This window comes from Ambystoma mexicanum, chromosome 6q, assembly GCF_040938575.1.
Source record: "Ambystoma mexicanum isolate Mex_15411 chromosome 6q, UKY_AmexF1_1, whole genome shotgun sequence".
In the NCBI taxonomy this organism is placed as follows: domain Eukaryota; kingdom Metazoa; phylum Chordata; class Amphibia; order Caudata; family Ambystomatidae; genus Ambystoma; species Ambystoma mexicanum.
The window spans coordinates 81,164,264-81,184,619 of record NC_090937.1 but is presented as its reverse complement, the minus strand read 5'-3'; the positions used below and the strand labels follow the sequence as shown (position 1 = coordinate 81,184,619).

At 45.2% G+C, this 20,356-nt stretch overlaps 1 protein-coding gene across 3 annotated transcripts in view; it reads left to right on the top strand.

The window, feature by feature from the left end:
* LOC138515785 (transmembrane protease serine 11D-like) overlaps nt 1-20,356 on the top strand; it is a 739,714-nt gene that overhangs the window by 543,123 nt on the left and 176,235 nt on the right. For all 3 annotated transcript variants that reach the window (XM_069630499.1, XM_069630501.1, XM_069630500.1), the window contains exon 8: nt 6,718-6,774. In XM_069630499.1, the coding sequence (XP_069486600.1) occupies nt 6,718-6,774 (57 nt within the window). The remainder of the gene's footprint in view (nt 1-6,717; nt 6,775-20,356) is intronic.

The following is a 20,356-nucleotide window of genomic DNA, read 5'->3' as shown; positions in this document are numbered from 1 at the left end:
ACAGCTAAACAGACAACTAATGAAAGCTGCTATGTCTGTTCGCTCATCCCCCATGCATCAGGTACACCCAAAGTGTTGTTGCCAAGAGAATTGCCCATTGTGGATGCCCAATGTCTCCTTCATCTCACACTGTGTAGAATAAAGAACACCTTTCAAGCACACGATGTCTCTTTCAAAATAATACAGGACAACAAAACGTGCTATTCAAAAGCGTCTGGAGTGGTCTGTCCTAAAGAACCTTTCTTTGCAATACAAGGGACGCTGTTTTCAGAAAACAAATGGAGAGATGAAGAAGTACTGTGCAAAGCGGAAGCACTGAGAGGTGTCCAACCAGACAAGCTGCGATGGATGGAAAAAACGTGCTTACCAATATGGAAAGAACACATCTCTAAACTAACATGGGTAACAGCGATGGAGAAACCCTTCAAGCTACAAAGTGAAATACAAAACGAACTATGTTTCAAGGGAGAAGGAAAAGTGGCAATGGGAACGAACAAAAACTGTAACAAAACTCTCACCATCCCAGACATGAAAAAAGGAACAGCAGCACTAATGGACACATACTGGGTATGCGGGAATAAGGCCTACTTGCACCTTCCCCAGGCATGGAGTGGCAGCTGCTCAATGGCCACTTTGCATTCGGCCCTAATGGTGATTCCAGAAAGCCACGTCGACGATAATAAAAGGACGCAAGGAAACATGAACAAGGACGAGAAGTCTCCCACTGCAGAAGCACACCTCTATGTCCTGTCCTCCGGAGGGAAAGAAGAGGAGCTATCACGGAACAAGCGAGCATCAAACTACATATCACAAGCGTCATCCGATTTATTGGCACAGATCCCAGACAAGTATCGCCTGTTCAGCTCCGTGGAAACATTTTTTGCCTCACTGGTTTCAAGTGTACAAGCAAGAGCAAATGCAAAATGGCTTCAGATCACACGGTGGGAACTGATTCAGCTGGCCAATGACACTGAAGAAGGGTTCAACATAATAAAGGTGGAACTACGAGCTCTGCGACTAATGACCATGCAGAACAGGTATGTTCTGGACCTGCTAACAGCAATCGATGGAGGTGTTTGCCGAAAAATAGGAAGTGCGTGCTGCACGTTCGTACCTTCTGAAGACGCAGAAAATGGGTCCCTGTCCCACGTCATTGAAGCAGTCCATAACCTGGGAGAGAAAATGAAGCTGGAAGGTGGGGCTCAAGACAGCTCATGGTTCGACAATATCTTCTCCTGGGTTCCCTCCTGGCTTGGAATGACGATGAAATTATTGATACCAGTTGCGGTGGTCCTCCTTGTGGTGTTCTGCCTGTGCCAGGTGGGCCTTCGATGTTGTGCTAACGCAGTCCCTAACGGTGCGATGATGATGGTGACAATGGGCAGCTCTGGTGGTACAATTAAGGCGACACAAGAAGTACATGTACAGACAGGACCAGATAACACTCCCAGATACCAGTTAGTGCCTATGTGCCGTGATAAGTACATAGTAGATAAACTATGGCACACCACTATCAAGGAACCCCGAGATGTGGAACTGGAATGGTATGAGGAGGTCTGGGTAGACTTGGAAGGGACGGGTGACTGTATATATTTAACATGTACCCCAGATGAGTATGCTAGAAGAGGTGAGAACTTGAGGGGGGTATGCAGAGCCTGGATGCCTAGAAAAGGAACACCTGCATGGGATGACGCAGTGATAGAGGAGCAAGAATGTAGAAGATTAGAAGAGCTAAAGAATTCGTTACTTTAGTAACGAAAGGGGGGAAATGTAGGGGAGGACTGGCCGCGAGGCCCTCCTCAACTGCAGCCTTCTCCCCAGGTGAGGACCATGACTCGGTGGCCGTCCCCTCATGCCACCCGGGCCCAGGTGGAGGAGGGGTCACCCGCCGACGACATTGCCCACACATATCCGTTCCCTGCATATACCTAAATTCAGTTAGGCCTAGAAGCCATCTTGTTTAGCAAACATGGCGTGAGTTCAGCACACTGTAACGAGGCCCCCACCTTTGGAGGACCTTTCATGCATCTCTGCCGCCGCAGTAGCCCTGGTAGATCCGCTGCGAGCGCGTTCCCATGAGAAAGTCGGATATGAGCTAACCCGAGATGCTAACACTGTAACATTATTCTCGTCCACAATGTAATATTGCACCCTGCATGACCTGGTCCGCGAGGCCGGGGTGACGGGGAAAAAAGCTGAAGCATCACTATCTGAAGAAAGTAGAAAATAATTCAAGTATTGGTATTATCGAACTACCTCGGTTTAAACAGATCCTGTAAACTGTGAATAAACCATAAAGATGTAACGTTACATGATACCACCCCAGGTCTGGACTAGTGCTGCTACAACCACAGAGAAAGATGTCGACCAAATGTATAGCCTTTATTTACTCATATATGTTTTCTTAATCACCTAAAGCAGCGAGCATCAATTTCTGTAGGCCATAACCTAGAACGACCTCGTGTAACGGTTAATGTACATAAAATAATCACATCATGTAGTAAATATAATGTTAGGTAACGAAAAGGTACTCGGACCGACTGTATTAAAGAAATGTGTAACGAAATGGAAATATATATGTGTGTTTAAATAACATCAAAATAAGGCGGAACGTTATAAAAGTTCTGCATTTAAAAGTTAGCAACGCACGAGGAAAAAACCTTTGTGAGTATATGCAAGGCCATTCTCCCTCCCACCCTGCCAAGCCCGCCAGATAAGGAAGCTAAGGCCTGTGCCGCGCTCCCTCACCTCCCCCAACCAAGCTGGAGCCGCTTCAGAGAGTCAGAGGCCCCGGTACCGCACCCAAGGCCACAGCCCACCACCTGTGTTATTTACAGCACGGTAATAAACCCACGTTTTGAATCTACCAGCACCCTCTCGTAAAGTCCACAACCCTCCCCCTAGACCACCCCAAGAACGACCCCCATCACTGGGACAAGACACAGAGACCCATTTATATAATAACTTCTAACGCGGCAGACAGGCATGTACCAGTCGGCTCAGGCCCCAGAACTCAGCCCCTCGACCTAAAATACCGGTCAATAGGACACAGGTAAATCTCACCCTAACCGACAATCACCGGACCTCTCAAGAGGTGCATTCCTCATGCGTTGCGTTTATTGTATAAGACAAACTGCCGAGCGATTTATTGATGAACTTAGATGTCGTTTCTTGAATAACTGCAGTGTGCATGGCCTAGGGCAAACGAGTCAGGAAAAGTATTCATCTTTGTCACAGGCTGCCCCAGCATACCAACACCGCTCGGATGACCTCAAGCTGGCCTGCCAGGCCCAACCCAACCCACGAGGCTGACCAGTGACGTCCTCACGCCAAGACCAACCACGCTGCAGCAACACCTATAGTTAGTCGACGCCACCCAATCCCAATTAACTTGTGCCCCCTATAGTGTGTAGGTTCTGATGACGTTTTTTGTATTAGAAATACGCCTGTCTTTGCTATTGTCAGACAGAGCGCTCTCGGAGGTTGCAGAGTTCTTTGCATGCCCTATTCTTTGGATAAACTCCCACTTACGCTCACCCGCACTCTGTCTTGGTCTTATTCCCACTACGGGAGAGTCCCTTATTGTCTCTCATTGAGGGGAGGATCGTGCTGAAATCGGGGGCGCTTCCTTTCACTTTGCTAGCTGGGATAGATGGCTGGGTTGAGCTAATGCTGCAGACTGAGCACAGAATGCAATCTATAGATCAAATGTTTGAATCCCAATGAGGCGGAATCAGGATTTCATCCATCAGTGATTGACCAGAATTAGGATAATCACGTTTTGGGATATTTCTTTTCTTCTTAGTAGCGCAGAGCTGAAACCTATGTTTTTCTTGCTGGTGCAGCGGCGAATGCTCTTTTGGTTGCTAGCTTATCTTGCAGCCAAGCAGAGCCCAGAACTGATTATTTGAAGTTGCGGGGTGCTTCTGTTTTGGTCCATTCTGTTGCATCTTTTCCGATTGTGTGAGTACTGTGTGTTAGAGACGACACAAAGCTAGTAGTTGTTTGATTATTTGCCCTCCCATTGATTGACCATGTGTATAAAGTATTGGGCGTTTCATAGGCACTGCTATTAGATGCCCGCAAAAGCCCAAGCTGTTGGCATTGCCAATGCTTGTTTAGTTTAGGCTATTAGGTGGCAGTGCCACCTATAAGCCAACACAATTGCATTAGAGTACAGATAGGGAGAGATGGCATACGAGGAGGGACAGAAAGCTTGAATCCGTTGTTGGTTATTTGCCCATGCATTGATGCCCATGGCCATGCTAATCCTAATGACTATTCCCACACAGTTCCTGCCCCTCCCCGCCCAAGACACCTCCTCATGAGAATTTATTCAAGCCTTCCTATCAAACTTTGCACTCAAATTCCCAGCCAGTGTTTTTTTTCAAAACAGTCTTCTCAGAGTTAATGACTTAATTGAAGCAGTAAATGGTGTAATAAAAATATCTTAACCAGGCCTGCCTCCAGCCACTCGATTTATAGGCAGCATGTATGCCCTTCACTGAGGTCCTGTTAAAAACAGAAAGTGGCAGAGCCAACAGTTTTGAGTTGTGTATAGGTATTAGGCATTTTCCCAGCACTGCTATTAGAGCCAAGGTACTCGCACCATTTAGCACCTGCTCCCATCAATAGCCAGTTAACGCCACTATGGTAGTGGCTGGCAAGTGCCTTTCCGATGCCTCCACAAAAGCCCAAACTGTTGGCATTTCCATTGCTTGTTTAAGTAGTCCTGGGCTACTTGTATACGTAACCTCATGGGTCCCTTAGACGCCTGCCACTGCCAACGGCCAGATACATTTTATTACAAAACCCAATTTTTTTTTTTAAATGTAAGAAGGCATTTTCAGCTATTTGTTGTTTATAACACGCTTAATTCCCAAAGGTTTCTAAGCGCAGACCCCGGGGATCGAACCTGGGTTGATCGTCTTGCTTCCAAGGCGAGCGTGTTGCCCCTGAGCTATCCTCCCAATGGAGCAGCAGCGTTTAATACGGATGTTCTTCATCATCAGGTGGTGTGGGGGGATGTGAGTACCAGAGCACATTTTGTGGGCCATATTGGGTTTTGCCCAAATCGACACCTGGGGGGTCATTACGACCCAGGCGGTAACCATGGCGCTAGTTGGGCCATGGTTGCCGCCGGTATTTTACAGATTCCACCAATGGTAAATGGGGAATTACCGCCCCATTCCAAGGTTGGCGGGGCGATAATTCCCCATTTACCATTGATCCTTCCCCATTCCCATTTTTGCCCCGTAGGGCTCAATGGGAATGGGGAAGGCAGCAATTATGGTACCGTAAATTGCGGTACCGTTGTTACCTTCAAGGTCCCTTTGCGGGTCCCTACCTTAACGGCTGGTACAGACCAGCCGTTAAAGTCGGGACCAGCAAAGGGACCTCGTAGTAAGGCGTTAAGGGGTTAGCGGTGCCGCAACCTTTTACGGCGGCATTAACTCCTTAACGCCTGGGTCATAATGAGGCCCCTGGACATAAAATAGAAACCATAGTGGAGCTTGCCCGATCAATAGCTTTCAGGTTATATGTAATTGTGCAAAATGACAATATAGCTTTAGTGAGCCATACAACACTTTCACCTTTCTCAACGAATAAGCCACCTGGAATTGATGCAATATCATGTCAAAAACGGGGCCAGACAAGAGGTGATACTGAAGCACAACACTATCTCTGGCATCTTTTCTATGATATCACAGGTTCCCAGGAGTTTTGGGATCAAGACTAAAAGGCTACAAAGGCTATCCTAAAGACGATAGTGGGTGCCATGTTCTCCGTTCGTAATCCTGTTGCTGAGCGGTAAATGACAATTGCTGTGGTGCGCCCCAGAACTAGCCTTCCATTCCCTCTGCCTCGTTATAGAGGACGTCTGCCCTGTTCCTTCCTGCCACCAATAGGGGCAGTTCAGCCTGAATTGCCAGGCCACTTACATTCTGCACGGGAGCACGACGCAGACATGTTTCGGCTTTTGGTGCAGCTTTTCCGGGGTTGCTTGTGTTGCCGCGTAGAAGGGATCAGTTGCACTACCAGACTGATTTGCTTCTGGTTGGTCCCCTTCGGTAATGTTGCAGATGAGTTGCACAACAGTGGAATTAAAGCTGGCCAGAATACCTGTTGGTGGTTATCGTTAACTAATGTTTTTCGCCCATCACGTGTTGCTGTTTACGGTCAGTCTGGCCCATAGTAGTAAGGGATATGCTTTGATGTGGGTACCTTGCACGCTGTCTTTAGGGAGCCACGCTGGTACTCCGTGAATAAGCCTACCAAAGCTTTGATGACGTTCAAATGGAAATATTTCAATGTGTTGCCTCCGGAATTCCGACTGCTGAAAATTCCCACTTTCTTTTTGGACCCCCTTTTCACCACATATAATATATCTGTGTGGGGGGTGTATGGGATATAATACAAGTATGGAGGGGCACTGGGGTCTCCTCCCGCATATCTATGTGGTGTAATGGGGGTTGGAAAAAAAGTCTGCATTTTGGGCAGTCGGACTTCTGGGGGTCACAGTAATCACATAGATCCCATTCAAATTGCACTGTAACAAGAGACTTCGTAACTCAGAGCGTTCATTGTGTTCTCAACTTCACAGCACCTGTTGCTACCCACAAACCGAGTGATGGCAACCATTTGGAGTAAGGACGAATACCATGTTCATATGTTGCAGATCTGTTTTCTCAAATCTTGATTCCACTTCATTTTCAGTTCCCAGCCGCACGACGCCCCGAACCACCGTTCAAGCCACCACCGGGAGCCTTCCAGGTAGGGTTCCAGCAAGCTGCACCAAAGCCCTTGTTCATGTTTGCTATGGTATTTTGCAATAGCGGTTGGCTTGTTGCACATTGTCCTTCACATGTTAGTGTGATCACTATGATATACTTAAATATTGCTTAAATATTTGGTTCTTCTTATTATGCAAAACAAGAAGGAATGGATCCAAAACCAGACCCCAACAGTAAGTGCCCGCTTGAGTTTATTAACCTTGTACATGGTCACTATTTTGCCATTACTCAAAGACATCAAGAAATGACTTATTTCCTCTTTTTGATGGGGAACATAGTGGTATGGATTGGAAAAAAGACACACAGACACAACCTCTGTGTGTGTCTTTTCCAATCAGTGCCATTTTTATCAGGATTCCCCTGGCGGAGCAGGAAATATGTCTCTGCTCCATGTGGTGTAACAGACAGTGTCTCCCCCCCCATATCTAATGTTGCTGCAGGTGCAGGGGCACCATTCCCTTTGGATTACCACCTGCTTTTTACAACATAAAGAATTGTGCAGAATCTATAGGGATTCATTGGGATGAAGGCCACCATGCATGCACATGGTAGCTGCTGTTGCTGCTCATTTTCCAATCATGCAGAATCTATAGAGATTCATTGTGATGGAGGCCACCATGCATGCACATGGTAGCCGCTGTTGCTGCTCATGTGCCAATCATGCAGAATCTATAGGTATTCATTGGGATGAAGGCCACCATGCATGCACATGGTAGCCGCCGTTGCTGCTCATTTGCTAATCATGCAGAATCTATAGGGATTCATTGTGATGAAGGACACCATGCATGCACATGGAAGCCGCTGTTACCGCTCATTTGCCAATCATGCAGAATCTATAGAGATTCATTGTGATGAAGGACACATTGCATGCACATGCAAGCGCTATTACTGCTAATTTGCCAATCATGCCGAATCTATAGAGATTCATTGTGATGATGGACACCATGCATGCACATGGAAGCCACTGTTACTGCTCGAATTGACTCGACCCTTTTGTCATTCGACCCTTTTGAGTCGAAACTTTGAGCGGACACCATACCTATAGATTCTGCATGATTGGAAAATCATGCATGCATATGGAAGCGCTATTACTGCTCATTTGCTAATCATGCAGAATCTATAGGGATTAATTGTGATGATGGACACCATGCATGCACATGGAAGCCGCTATTACTGCTCATTTGCCCTATCATGCAGAATCTATAGGGATTCATTGTGATGATGGATACCATGCATGCACATGGTAGCTGCCATTACTGCTCATTTGCCAATCATGCAGAATCTATTGGGATTCATTGTGATGAAGGACACCATGCATGCACATGGAAGCCGCTATTACTGCTCATTTGCCAATCATGCAGAATCTATAGGGATTCATTGTGATGAAGGCCACCAAGCATGCACATGGAAGCCACTATTACTGCTCATTTTCCAATAATGCAGAATCTATAGGTTTTCATTGTGATAAAGGCCACCATGCGTGTACATGGTAGCTGCCATTACTGCTCATTTGCCAATCATGCAGAATCTATTGGGATTAATTGTGATGAAGGCCACTGTGCATGCACAGGGCAGTCACCATGCTCATTTGTCAGCCGGTGTCAAGAGCCGTTTTTGACAGGGTCTTCCGGCGTGTCTTTTTTACGGAAAAGGGCCTACCTTCTGAGGAAGCCACGCTGTTGGTTTTGCAGAAACAACCTACGTGGTGTACCCAAAAGGAAAGGCAAATAACAAGGAGGGTCCTGGGAGACTCTGGGTAAGGCTCTTGTAACCAGGACTCATGTCTGTCAGAGAGTCTCCCAGGACCCCCCTTGTTATTTGCATATTTCAAGTAAATTTGGGTCTCACCCTAAGTTACTAGGGGAATTCAGACATGGACCCCTTGCTCACTATTCTTAGAGAGGCACATCTACACCCTACCGCTGAGGTTCAACCAGACCAAAACACGTGTCTGGGTTGCTGTTGGTACTCTTGTTCAGAGGAGAATTTCCTAGCATTTTGGTGCTGGACTGCCCCAGGGCAGGACAAAGACTGATATGTTTAGGATATTTCTCCTCTGTGAAAGATAGTGAGCTAAAGACTCTGGGTAAGGCTCTTGTAACCAGGACTCATGTCTGGCAGAGAGTCTCCCAGGACCCCCCTTGTTATCCTCAAAGGAAAGGGCCAACGAAGTGGGGAAATCTCCTCCAGGACAGGGGAAAACCCAGCAGGGAAGAATTCTTGTGAAGACTTGGCACTCCAAAAGGTTTCCAGAAGAACAGGCAAGCAATTGAGAAGCCCAAGGGAAACCAGACTTCAATAACTAATGAAAGAGAAGGAGGCAAAGTTTTTAGGTATAAAAGCTGGCCAAAAGAAGGAAGGGATGGCAGGGAAAAACACAGGAACCAAATGGGTGCAATGAACGGGGCAGAACGAAGAAAGGAGCTAGAGCAGTCCAAGGGAGCACACAGAATCACTTATGCAATAAGGTGCATCGCCCCTCCGGCTCTGCATGAAGAAATACCTGCCACCAAACGCAGGACGCCATATTTGAAACCGGAAGTGCATCTGTCATTTTGGGATTGTATTTATTTTATTTGTAGAGCCTGCAGCGCTAGACAAGACAAAAACACACAAATACAAAAGAAGTCAGGGAGAATATATCAGGGTCGAGCGCATTCCCGAGGAATAACGGTTAGTAGAAAAGTAAGGTTAAGATTTCCTTATTGGCATCAGGAAACCAGTGAACCCTCATCTTGGGATTGGTGTAGCGAGCCGCCATCTTGGAAAGGGTACAGACAACAGTACTGCGGCGACAGTGGAGGTTCCAGCGATGCAGCAGGGAGAACGGATCCATGACAGCCGGGGATGTGAAAGGCAGATTAACACAAAAACCACTCCAATGTGAGTGTCTTTTTACCACTCTGACCGGGAAATTATCAAATTCCAGCAGAGCGGACCATGGAGGTGAACACTGTCCCAGAGGCAGTCTGCTTCAGAAGATTTAAGGGCTCATTTGAATGAGCACATTAACCTTTTTCTTATTAACAACACTAACTGGGCGTTATTGATGTCCTGACTACCTGCATCAATAATTCCTTCTGGTTCTCATATTCAATATTTCTTTGCTTCTCTTACTTCCTTTCTTTTTTTTTCTTCTTACTTGTCTTGCCGTCTTCAAATTTATTATTGATGAGTGCAGAGTTGATTTTTTTGTTATGAATTGTTGTAAAAGATTGTGTAAATGTACAATTTGTACAACTGACACAAATAAAAAAGAAATTTAAAAAAATCAATAAACATGTAGGACAAAATGTAAGGCATTTGTTCAGGCTTTGCTGGAGACATTGTGAAGTGTTGCAAACTATTTTTGGGTTCATTGTTTAAGCTGGTAAATATAATCACTGGTGTTTCCAGTGTTTGGGAGTCTGTTTGCCATTCCCATTGTGAAGGAGGAGCCAGTTCTCAAAAACCCCTCGCTCAACGAAGCGGAGCGGAGCGGAGTGGACAGAGTGTTTCCAGTGTTTGGCAGTCTGTTTGCCATTCCCATTGTGAAGGAGGAGCCAGTTCTCAAAAGCCCCTCGCTCAACGAAGCGGAGCGGAGCGGAGTGGACACAGTGTTTCCAGTGTTTGGCAGTCTGTTTGCCATTCCCATTGTGAAGGAGGAGCCAGTTCTCAAAAACCCCTCGCTCAAAAAAGCGGAGCGGAGCGGAGTGGACAGAGTGTTTCCAGTGTTCCCGGTGGGTCCAGGGAGGTCCGGGAGCGCCCCGCTCTGTGGAAGTAAAGTGGAAGTAAAGTGGAAGTAAAGAGTAACTCAGCGACGCAAAGAACCAGCCCGGAGCCCCGGAGCCCCACAGAGCCCCTGCAGATCGAAAGAACAATGCAGTCAGCTGGGGCGGGAGCGCTGGGCTACGACCAGCTGGAGGACGCCGAAAAGCAGCATCAAGAGGTGGCGGGAGCTCCGGTAGAACTGGCGGAGCCGCCGGACTCACATCGAATCCTGCGGAGTAACAACAAGACTCTTTCCAAAGGAGAGCGGAGGTCGCCGGTGAAAAAAGGTAAGATTCCCGTGCACCCCACATCAGACTTGAAAACTCCTAAAGAGTTGACGCCCACCGCCACCCAACTCCAGTCCTCCTTAGGAGTTGGCAGAAGGGGGGAGGACACACCCTGTAATATCAATACCAACAAAGAGTCCCTTGAAACTGCTACAGCGCCCTCACGGATATTTGCCGCCCCCCCGCAAAACCCCATGGACATCAGCAAGGTGGCGAAAATAGCGCAGGAACAGAGCACTGCTTCGGCGGGTGGTTCTTCAGTCCTGACTCCCGGAGGGTGGTCAGACTGGGACCCTCCCCTGGCCCTGTGCGCTAACACACGAGGGGGGAGGACTGAGCTACCTAACATCTATAAGTCCCCAGAGAAGAACGTAAGGGACGCAGTACAGACACTGCCGAGTGAAAGACCGGTCATTGTAACTAGACCCCTAATTCACAGTACTAAAGACGTACAGATGGCGACAGATTTAAATGATAGCATCGGTGCACCTAGCACCACACACACTGTAATCAGCTACTCAAACAACCAGCCAATAAGGACAAAGGAGGGAAATGTGAGTTTGGAGACTAGAGTAGCACCGATTGACTGCATAACCAAGGAATCGAATCCTGATGCAGGAGACTGGGTCGATCTTGGGTCCCCAGGATTTACGAATATGATGGACCCAAAAAAGTGCAATAAATTCAATGGTAATAAGCGCTATTATATTAAGCGCCAAAAGGGGGAAAAAACAGCCGCAAGCGCATCCTTAAACCAAAACCACCAAGATAATAAAATATCCACGCATCATCAGAAAAACCTCGGTACTACGGGGATAAACAAAGTTAAACGTACGCCAGTGGAAAAACCAGCAGCAGGGCCGGGAGCGCACCAAAAGCCTTGCATCCCAAATGCCCTGTTATCCTTCTTCAAGACCAAACAGAAGAAACGCAAACTAGAAACAGAGGACGAAATCACTGATGCGGAAATTCTAGAAGTGATAGAGGGGTCTCTCCCTTCGACAAAAGAGAGGAAAACGGATACAGATATGACTGACAGTGAGAGCAAAATCGGAGATGGTGAAAGGAGATCAAGAGTAGCGGATCAGCCAGGGGTCAGCCCAAATAAAATGAAACAAAAGGAAGCAAACGTAGAGGAAACAAGCCAGGCAATTCAGCCTAGCCCAAGGAAAGAAATGTGCCTAAATGAGACCGAATAAAAGAAAACAAACACAGAAGAAATAAAACAGGTAAATCAGCCTATCACGAAAGATAAGGAGATGCAGACCAAAGAGATGACCGTGGGAAAAGACCTGCCGACTGAATCGACAAGCCCAAATAAAGCCGTCAGGGAAGAAAATACAGCATCAGACACTCTAAGGAAGGTGGCTGACCTTCCTAAAGCCCCCTCGGAAATTAGCGAGAGCCATCTTATCCCGCAGCTGGGGCCTGAAGCAACCAAATCGGGGCCGAGTACTAATTTAAGGAGAAAATCAATCTCCACTGAGTCACTGATCCATGGCGCAGACACACCGCCAATGTCGAAAACAACGTTACAAAGCGGGCCCCAAAAATGGACTGAACAGGAAGAGATGCGGGCCCTACTAAAAACCCGGAACCCCCATGATTTAGTACCAGGCAAAATCCCAAGAAAAGAGCAGAGGGACCTGCAAGTACCACCTGAAAGTCCAAAAAGAAACTTGAGACCCGAAATACAGGCCAGAAAGAAAATAAATAATGAGACTGGGAGATATCAAGAAGGCGCTCTATGCCCAAGACCTCAAATGAGCGATCAATCCTGGACAAAAATCCACCACCAGCATACAGAAAGAGGAGCAAAATTAACCAGGCAAGTCAAAGAAGGAGGAACAATAGATCCAATTGCCTCTAAAACACTATCAGACTGCTCTGAAGTATCTATCGCGACAGCTGGGACCTCGATATGGGATATTTCAACTACCCAAACCAAAACTGGCCAGGGCAGGGAAAGTTTGAACACGCCTGCCAAACACAGAAGACACAGTGAAATTATGATCAATTCCCAAAAACTATCCCAAAACAAAAAACCCGATATGACCACAATTATGGCGGCGCTTACGATTGCACTTGCACCATTCTGCAAATTATATGAAACAATCAGTGATACGGCAAAAGACAACACTACACTATTGTGCAAGATGCAATCTAAGCTAGAGTTTCTGGAGGGTTATATTACAGCCGCAGAGATCAAAAACAGCAAGCAGCAGTCAATTTGGGAGGAGAAATTGGCCAATCTAGAGATGGAAAGAAAAGAAGCACTAGCTACAAAAAAAATTGTAAAAAAATGTATGGACAGAGCCTGTCAAACAACGGCGAAGTGGTACAAGAAAGAAATGGAACCAATCTTCAATAAGCAAAAATCAAAAACGGACCGAGCCTGTCAAACAACGGCTAAGTGGGATAAGAAAGAAATGGAATCAATCTTCAATAAGCAAAAATCAAAAAACGCGAATGATCTGTCAGAACTACAAACTCAGAATATGATTGGGGCCGCAAAAATAGTACCAGCAATGACAAATCAAAAGAAAAAAGTTGCTCTGTGTTTGGCAAGTGAAACTATCACAGGTCAATCAAACAAAATAAAAATAGCGTCATCCGAATCCGAAAAGGAAGATGAAATAATCAACTTAACCCAAAGCCCTGAAACTCCATCTCATAAAATTGCGGCGACGAAAAAAAACTTGAAACCGACTGAAAAATCACCGAGAACGGTGAATGAATTCATGAGCGTAAGTGCACTGATGGACTTATCATTACATCTCGAAGCAGACGTGCAGGGTGAAGAGCACACAAGTCCAGACGGATTAGCAAAAGAAAGCACATCTGTCCCTGAAAGAAGGAGGGAAACAAATAGCGACTAAACTCTAGTTAGTTCAATGCCTAGCCATGGATCACCCCCCCTGAATCAAAGATTAGACCGGTGCTACGAAGGGAAAACAAGTAAAAGGGGTGAGGGGGAAAGCAGAGAAATTGAACTTAAATACTACTCGGAAAAAAAAAATAAGAACCCAGACAACACCGAAAAAGAATCTAGAGTTTTCAAACTAGAACAAATATCTTGCAAAAGCAGATACATCGTGCTTAACAGGAAAACAATATTGTACTTATTAAGTAAGGTACACTGCTTACGATATCTGAAGTCCGAAGACTTTCTACTAATAGAACCCTACCATCGTGATCAAAAGGCTAAGTCCTATCTACACATCCAATCCAAGGCACTAAAAGGAGTGCCGGAGGAAGCCTATAAAGACTTAGAACAAGCCGGATTTATCTTGACGGAAATAGGTACGTCAAAAACAGACCTAAAAGCACAGTCCTCAAAGGAGAAAGAGAGCCTTAAATGGCACTATACATCTAAAACAAAAGAACTCTACAATAGAAAAAGATATGCCCCCTCGGACCATATGGAACAAGAAAACCGTCGGCAGTACGAGTGGGAAAAAAGGGGGAGGAGAAACGAAAGATATAGACGAACAGACCCCGAATATAGGGAAGATCGAAAAGAAGAACGATCCAGGTATGGGGGTCAATCCCAAGAAAGAAGGGAACGACATAGAGCTGAAACTGTGGCTCAGTTGCAAATGACCAAGACCAGGAGTGAAAGGTCGGAAGAGGAGTGTAGAATGATAAAAGATCGAGAAATGAAAATGGGAGAGAGCCAAGAATTTAGACAACCAAAGGGACCATGGAATTGGCTTAAAAAAACGTTAAACCCTCAACAGGACAAATAGCAACCACCAGGAGGTGGGTCCAGAAGCACACCGCCTCCAACCTACTACCAAGCAACGACTCCTCCGAAATTGATCTCGATGGCCTCATGGAACACGAGAGACCACACACACTTGACGAACCCTGAAAATCAAGATCTGGGGGTTTTCGACATCCTATGTCTCCAAGAGCACTGGCTAACAGAAAAACCATCTTTAGACGGCTTTGGGATAGCCTTCTCTCCTGCCATAAAAGGCTTCCTGGGCCGTCTGTCTGCTGGACTCCTGCTAGCAATAAAGGCAGGTTCAGGAATTTCCATCATAAAAACGATATACGAGTCGTATGGAATACTGGCAGTCTCTACAACATGGACCCAAGTTGACGAAAGGAAAAAGGAATGTGAAAAAGAGAAATTAGCTTTGATGACAATATACTGGAACCCGGAAAAATCTACAACATCAGATTTTTGTAACCAAATAGCAGGAACAATTGACGACATCATTCTTGAAGATCCTCAAACGCACATAATAATCTGTGGAGATCTAAATGCCAACTGTAGCAATGAAAATGAAAATAGGGTGAAAAAGATAAAATCTTCAGGGGAACACAGAGGACAAGTATGGCTGAGGCTAATGAAATCGAGAAATCTCCACAATGTGGCCTCTCAGAAATCCTGGAATATAAATACTCCCACATGGGAAAGGGGCAATTCTAGCGCAAACATTGATTACTTTTTCATTTCCAACAGTCTAGTGGCATGCATAGAAGACTACTCAGTGATAAAAACCCAAGAGAGTGACCACAATCTGTTGGCTATAAAGTGGAAAGCACTACGACCTGTAAACAGCCACTACAACAACCAGATTGAGTCGAATAATCAACAAAACCGAGTATGTCTGACTGCGGCTAACATCGAGTCCATTATTAAAAAATACAAAACCAGCATCCACGGGCAAGGGGAAAAGACCCAAAGGCCGGACTATCTTCCATTCCTACTCCAATACAGATCGAAGAAGTCAGCGAAAAGGCAAAAGGCAAAACAAAACAAACATATATTTGACAACCAGATCGCAGAAAGAAAAAGATCCCTGAGAAAATTGAAAATAAAAATAAAAAATGATAATTCACCTACAGCATGGAACAAATGGAAAGATGAAAATTTAAAATACAAAGCCTGGATCCGAGGTCACAGACATGCAATGTACAAAAAAGATGCAGAGGACATGCTTTGCACGTTAAGCACCAAAAGAACTGGTGACTTCTGGACACTTATCAAGAAACCAGATAAGAACGTGGACAATCAGATCGTAAACGCAGTGAGTGAAAATGCGTGGGTACATTTTTTTGAAAACTTGTTTATGGCACCGGAACATCTCCCACTGGCGGCCGAAGGACCAGTTATAACACCTTGGATCGATATTTCATCGATAGACGACATAAAAAGTGCAATCCTCAACCTAAAGAATTCTAGAGCTCCTGGTCCAGATGGGCTATGTAACATCGAGCTAAAACAAAATCCGGAAAAATGGGCTATTTTCATCAGCTCTATCTTCACTCAATGCAGACAGACAAAATCTATTCCGGCGTCCTGGGTCACTGCGGTGGTTGTGCCGATTTTCAAGCAAGGGAATAGAGAAGAGTCGGGTAATTATAGACCTATTGCCCTACTAGATATAATAGGTACAATCTTCGCAACTCTCCTTCTGCACCATTTCCAAATTTGGGCTAGAACCTCTCTGGCCTATGATTCTTTCCAAATGGGATTCCTAAAGAAAGGGAGCACGTCAGTCAACATCCTAATCCTCAATCTCATAAAAGCCAAGGTAAAGCAAGGGTCTCCTACGGTGTTCCTTGCGTTTGTAGACTTATCACAGGCCTTTGATAAAGTTGACAGGCGGATGCTGTGGAGCAAACTTAAAAAATGGAACTGCCCAATGGAAATATTAGACCCTGTGATGGCTCTGCACACCAACACGACACTAAGAGTACGTTTAAACAACCAAGGCCTTCTGTCTAAAGAGATAGCAGCGGAGAGGGGAGTTAAACAGGGCTGCCCTCTGGCCCCGGCACTATTTATTGCCTTTTTGGGAGATATAAAAGACTCAGAAACACCTGCTTAAGCGTTCCCTCCCAAATTGGGTAAGGTAAATATATCGCGTCTTCTCTACGCAGACGATTTGATATTACTAGATCAAACTCAAATTGGCTTACAACGCCAACTTACAAATCTGGCGCAATACATGGAGCGAAACAATCTGAAAATAAACAAAACAAAAACGCAAATAGTGATCTTGGGGAAAAGTGCGAAGATGACCCGTCCAGGGTACAAATGGGTGTTGGACAAATCTGAAATCCAAGTGGTGCATAGTTTCAAATACCTAGGAGTTCAGATAGACCACTCAGCAAAAGAAGCATCTATGCAGACCATCCTTTGGGGAAAAGCAAAAAATCTTGCTGCTCAAATGAAAGTCATCGACAGAAAATATGGCAAATTTTCATTAAGTCCGGTGATAGCATTCTACAAAGGGAAAATTGTCCCAACACTGACTTATGGCATGGGGGCAACACTGAGCATGCCTAACAACATCTGGCGGAAGCTAGAGAGTTATGTCTGAAGACGGTCCTAGGACTCCCAAACTCAGTGTCAATGGATCTTATCAGAAGAGAGCTGGGATTACTCTCTCTGGAAGCGACAGTGACCCAAAGCGCAATGCAACTTTTCAGGAACACTCTAATGACAGATAGTCCACCCATATACAAGATCATAGCAGCAGAAATAGCAAATCGCCACTTAAGTATTCTCAACAAATGGACAGACAGGCTCAAAGAAAAGCTTTCTGAGATCGCATGCACAGAAGAAGATTTGAAAATAAATCCAGCAAGAGTGAAATCTAAACTCCAGGCTCAAGACTGGATAATGACTCTGGAGAAAGCGCATGTAAACATAATGACAAGAGATCTTCCACCTAACTTTAACAGACTGAAGGAGCCGGTGGCATGCTGCACGAAATTCCCAAACAAACATCTAAGGAAAATGTACATGAGAGCGCGATTTAATCTTCTGCCGACACGTGAAATCATGGCGATCCGGATGCAATCCAACGACAAAACTTGTCGGCTCTGTAAGGAATTATCCAAATCAGAAACAATAAAGCATCTCTTACTGCAATGTTCAGAGTTGACAAATGTAAGAGCCACATACCTACACAACCTTCGTACAAACCATTTAGAACTGCTTGAAGATGAAGACTCAACTTGGTGGAATAGGTTGATGTCAGGGGAGAAAACAATGTGGACTATGGCGTCTGTAAAAATCTTGGAAAGCGCTTTTGAAATGATCACCCTTCGATCCACCTTGGTGATCAATTCTGAAGACCAAAGTGTGAGGGAGTTACTGTTTTCCTTTTTGTAGTTTAGCAGTAATGTTATGGACCAGCAAAATACTACTGTATTAGTGCATTTGCTGCTTTCCATTTATTGATTTGCAACTTTTGTGAACATTTTGTAATAGTGGGTCCAACACACAAAAAATGAAAACAATGTTTGGGCCTATGTCTTACATAAACGGGTGGCATGGCCTGCCTGGCAGTAGCCATGCTTACGGACAAGAGGTGCCACACCGCCAGGCTGTAGGCATGGTTATCACCAGGTGTGCACTACTGTAAGTTTATAGACCAAGCGAGGGGGTCATTATCATGGGTAATGACCCGCCCTGAAGTTTTGGCCCGAGGTAAAGCCAGAGGCAATAAGTTGGGGAATGGCCATTATGCCAAGCGATAATGACCCATCCTGAGGAAGACCTGTGAGCTATTCGCACATAGTGGTAGTAGCAATATAGGTTTTGGAGTTGAGGTGATTAAGCGAAACACATTAACTTAAAAGTTGGCAAAGTAACTCTACTCAAACTCTGGAAATAAATTAAATGTGATTTCATTTTGTAATATTAATATTTAAATGAACGTTTTAAAATGAGCCTGCATTAGGTACAATACAAAAGGGAAAGTATTGTCCCATGCTTTAACTTTCACTTTGGTTTATTAAAATGGATGTTGTATGTCATCTTGAAGGTGCAGTGAAGAAAAGATTCCTTCCGAGATGGAGGATCTTGGGGGAGAAACATTGATGGTGCATTTCAATTCGGTTTCTTGAATGCAGAGAAACGCAAGTTCTCCTTTTTCAAGTCTCTGTATAGTGAATAAATGTGCTAAAGACAGGCGTAAAGGTGTTAGGCCTGTCTTAACACCTTTATTTACACTCTGTGCCATTTCTGTGTTTTTGAAGGCAAAGGGGGGCACAGAATGGGAGTCAAGCTTCTGACTCCCTTTTCCCACCCGCCTTCAAAAACCACTAGGTTTTTCCCCCCATGCATGACCTTTTTATGCTGGCATGAAACTAATTGATTGTTGTTTACAACAGCAAAAAGCAGGCAGGTTCCATAGAGATCCATTGTAAACGGTGCCTGCCGTGCGTAAATGGCAGTCTGTGTTTCCTCTGTGTGCACTGCATAGTGCAGCAGTAAAAGCGTCGAAGCAATTACAGCTTTGGCTTGCTCTTCATAGTGCAAATGAGGAATAATGCCTGGAAGGAGCGTGTTTGCACCTAAGTGCAAATGATCCCCCCATGGCACTTCATGCCCCTGATGAGAATGACTTCCTGTCTGGTGTCTCCCTGTCTGCTTCTGAAGTCAAACCATTGGGAATATCAGTAGAAATTGAGTGCATTCCTATTGGCTTAGAGGAGGTCATTAATGACCTCTGTGTGCTAATGTCCATTATTGACCTATCATGGAGAGGCATGGAACACTTACATGGAGAATGGTACATGCAAAGGCTGGATTGTATGCAACTTTGATGTGATAGGTTATTTATAGTACGCTTAATACACAGAAGTTTCTAAGCGCGGACCCAGGGATCGAACCTCTGTTGCTACGTGTGTCTTGCTTCCAAAGCGAGCACATTGCCCCTGTGCTATGCTACAGAGACAAGCATTAGAAAACCGACAAAGTCGGTGCCCAAGATAAGACATGCATTGAGTAGGGGCCATATTACAGAAAGTTTGTACTGGTGCAAATGCAATATTGCACAGTATTGGCACCATGGCAAAAAAAGACCCTAGTGCAAAATAAAAAGTCAATGCATTTTCTGACCATGGCAATGTTTGCCCTGGTTTTATAGGGCATGGTATTAGCAACAGGGCAAACATTGCCATGGTGCAAAAATGCATTGAAATAATCCATAGTTGCACACAGGTGTTGCCTGTTTCGCTTGATTCTTCTACCCTGCTCCCCCTAACCTCCCTCCCTCAAGCCTACTTCTGCAGGAGTCTGTCCTGATACATTCTGGTTTCACCATCACCGTCTTGTGGCAAATGCTGGATTTGACTTTTATGGACTTCATTGATTCACGGTGCGTCACCCTTTCTCAACTCTCATGCTGGACTTCCTTTGCATCTTGTACTCATGGTGGCCCTGAATCATGCTGTTCCCATCTTCATCTTGTATCCTGACTTGCAAAATTATGTGTTACTACTGACTTCTGCAATTGTATTCACTCTCCCCTCTTGCTTCTCCACTCTTTTTAACTGCTAACTCTCTGTTCTCTCCTCCTTCCCCTTCTCCCTTTTCTGATCTCCTCCCATTACTTTCTTCTATGCACTTACTCTATCAGAATTGTCACTGGACCTAGTATGATAGCAACCTCGTCTGTCTCCTCCTCACCCCCCCTCCAGCACTAACTGAAATGTCGTCAGGCCTAGTATGATAGTCACTTGTTTTGTTCCTCCCCTACCTTTCTGCACCCC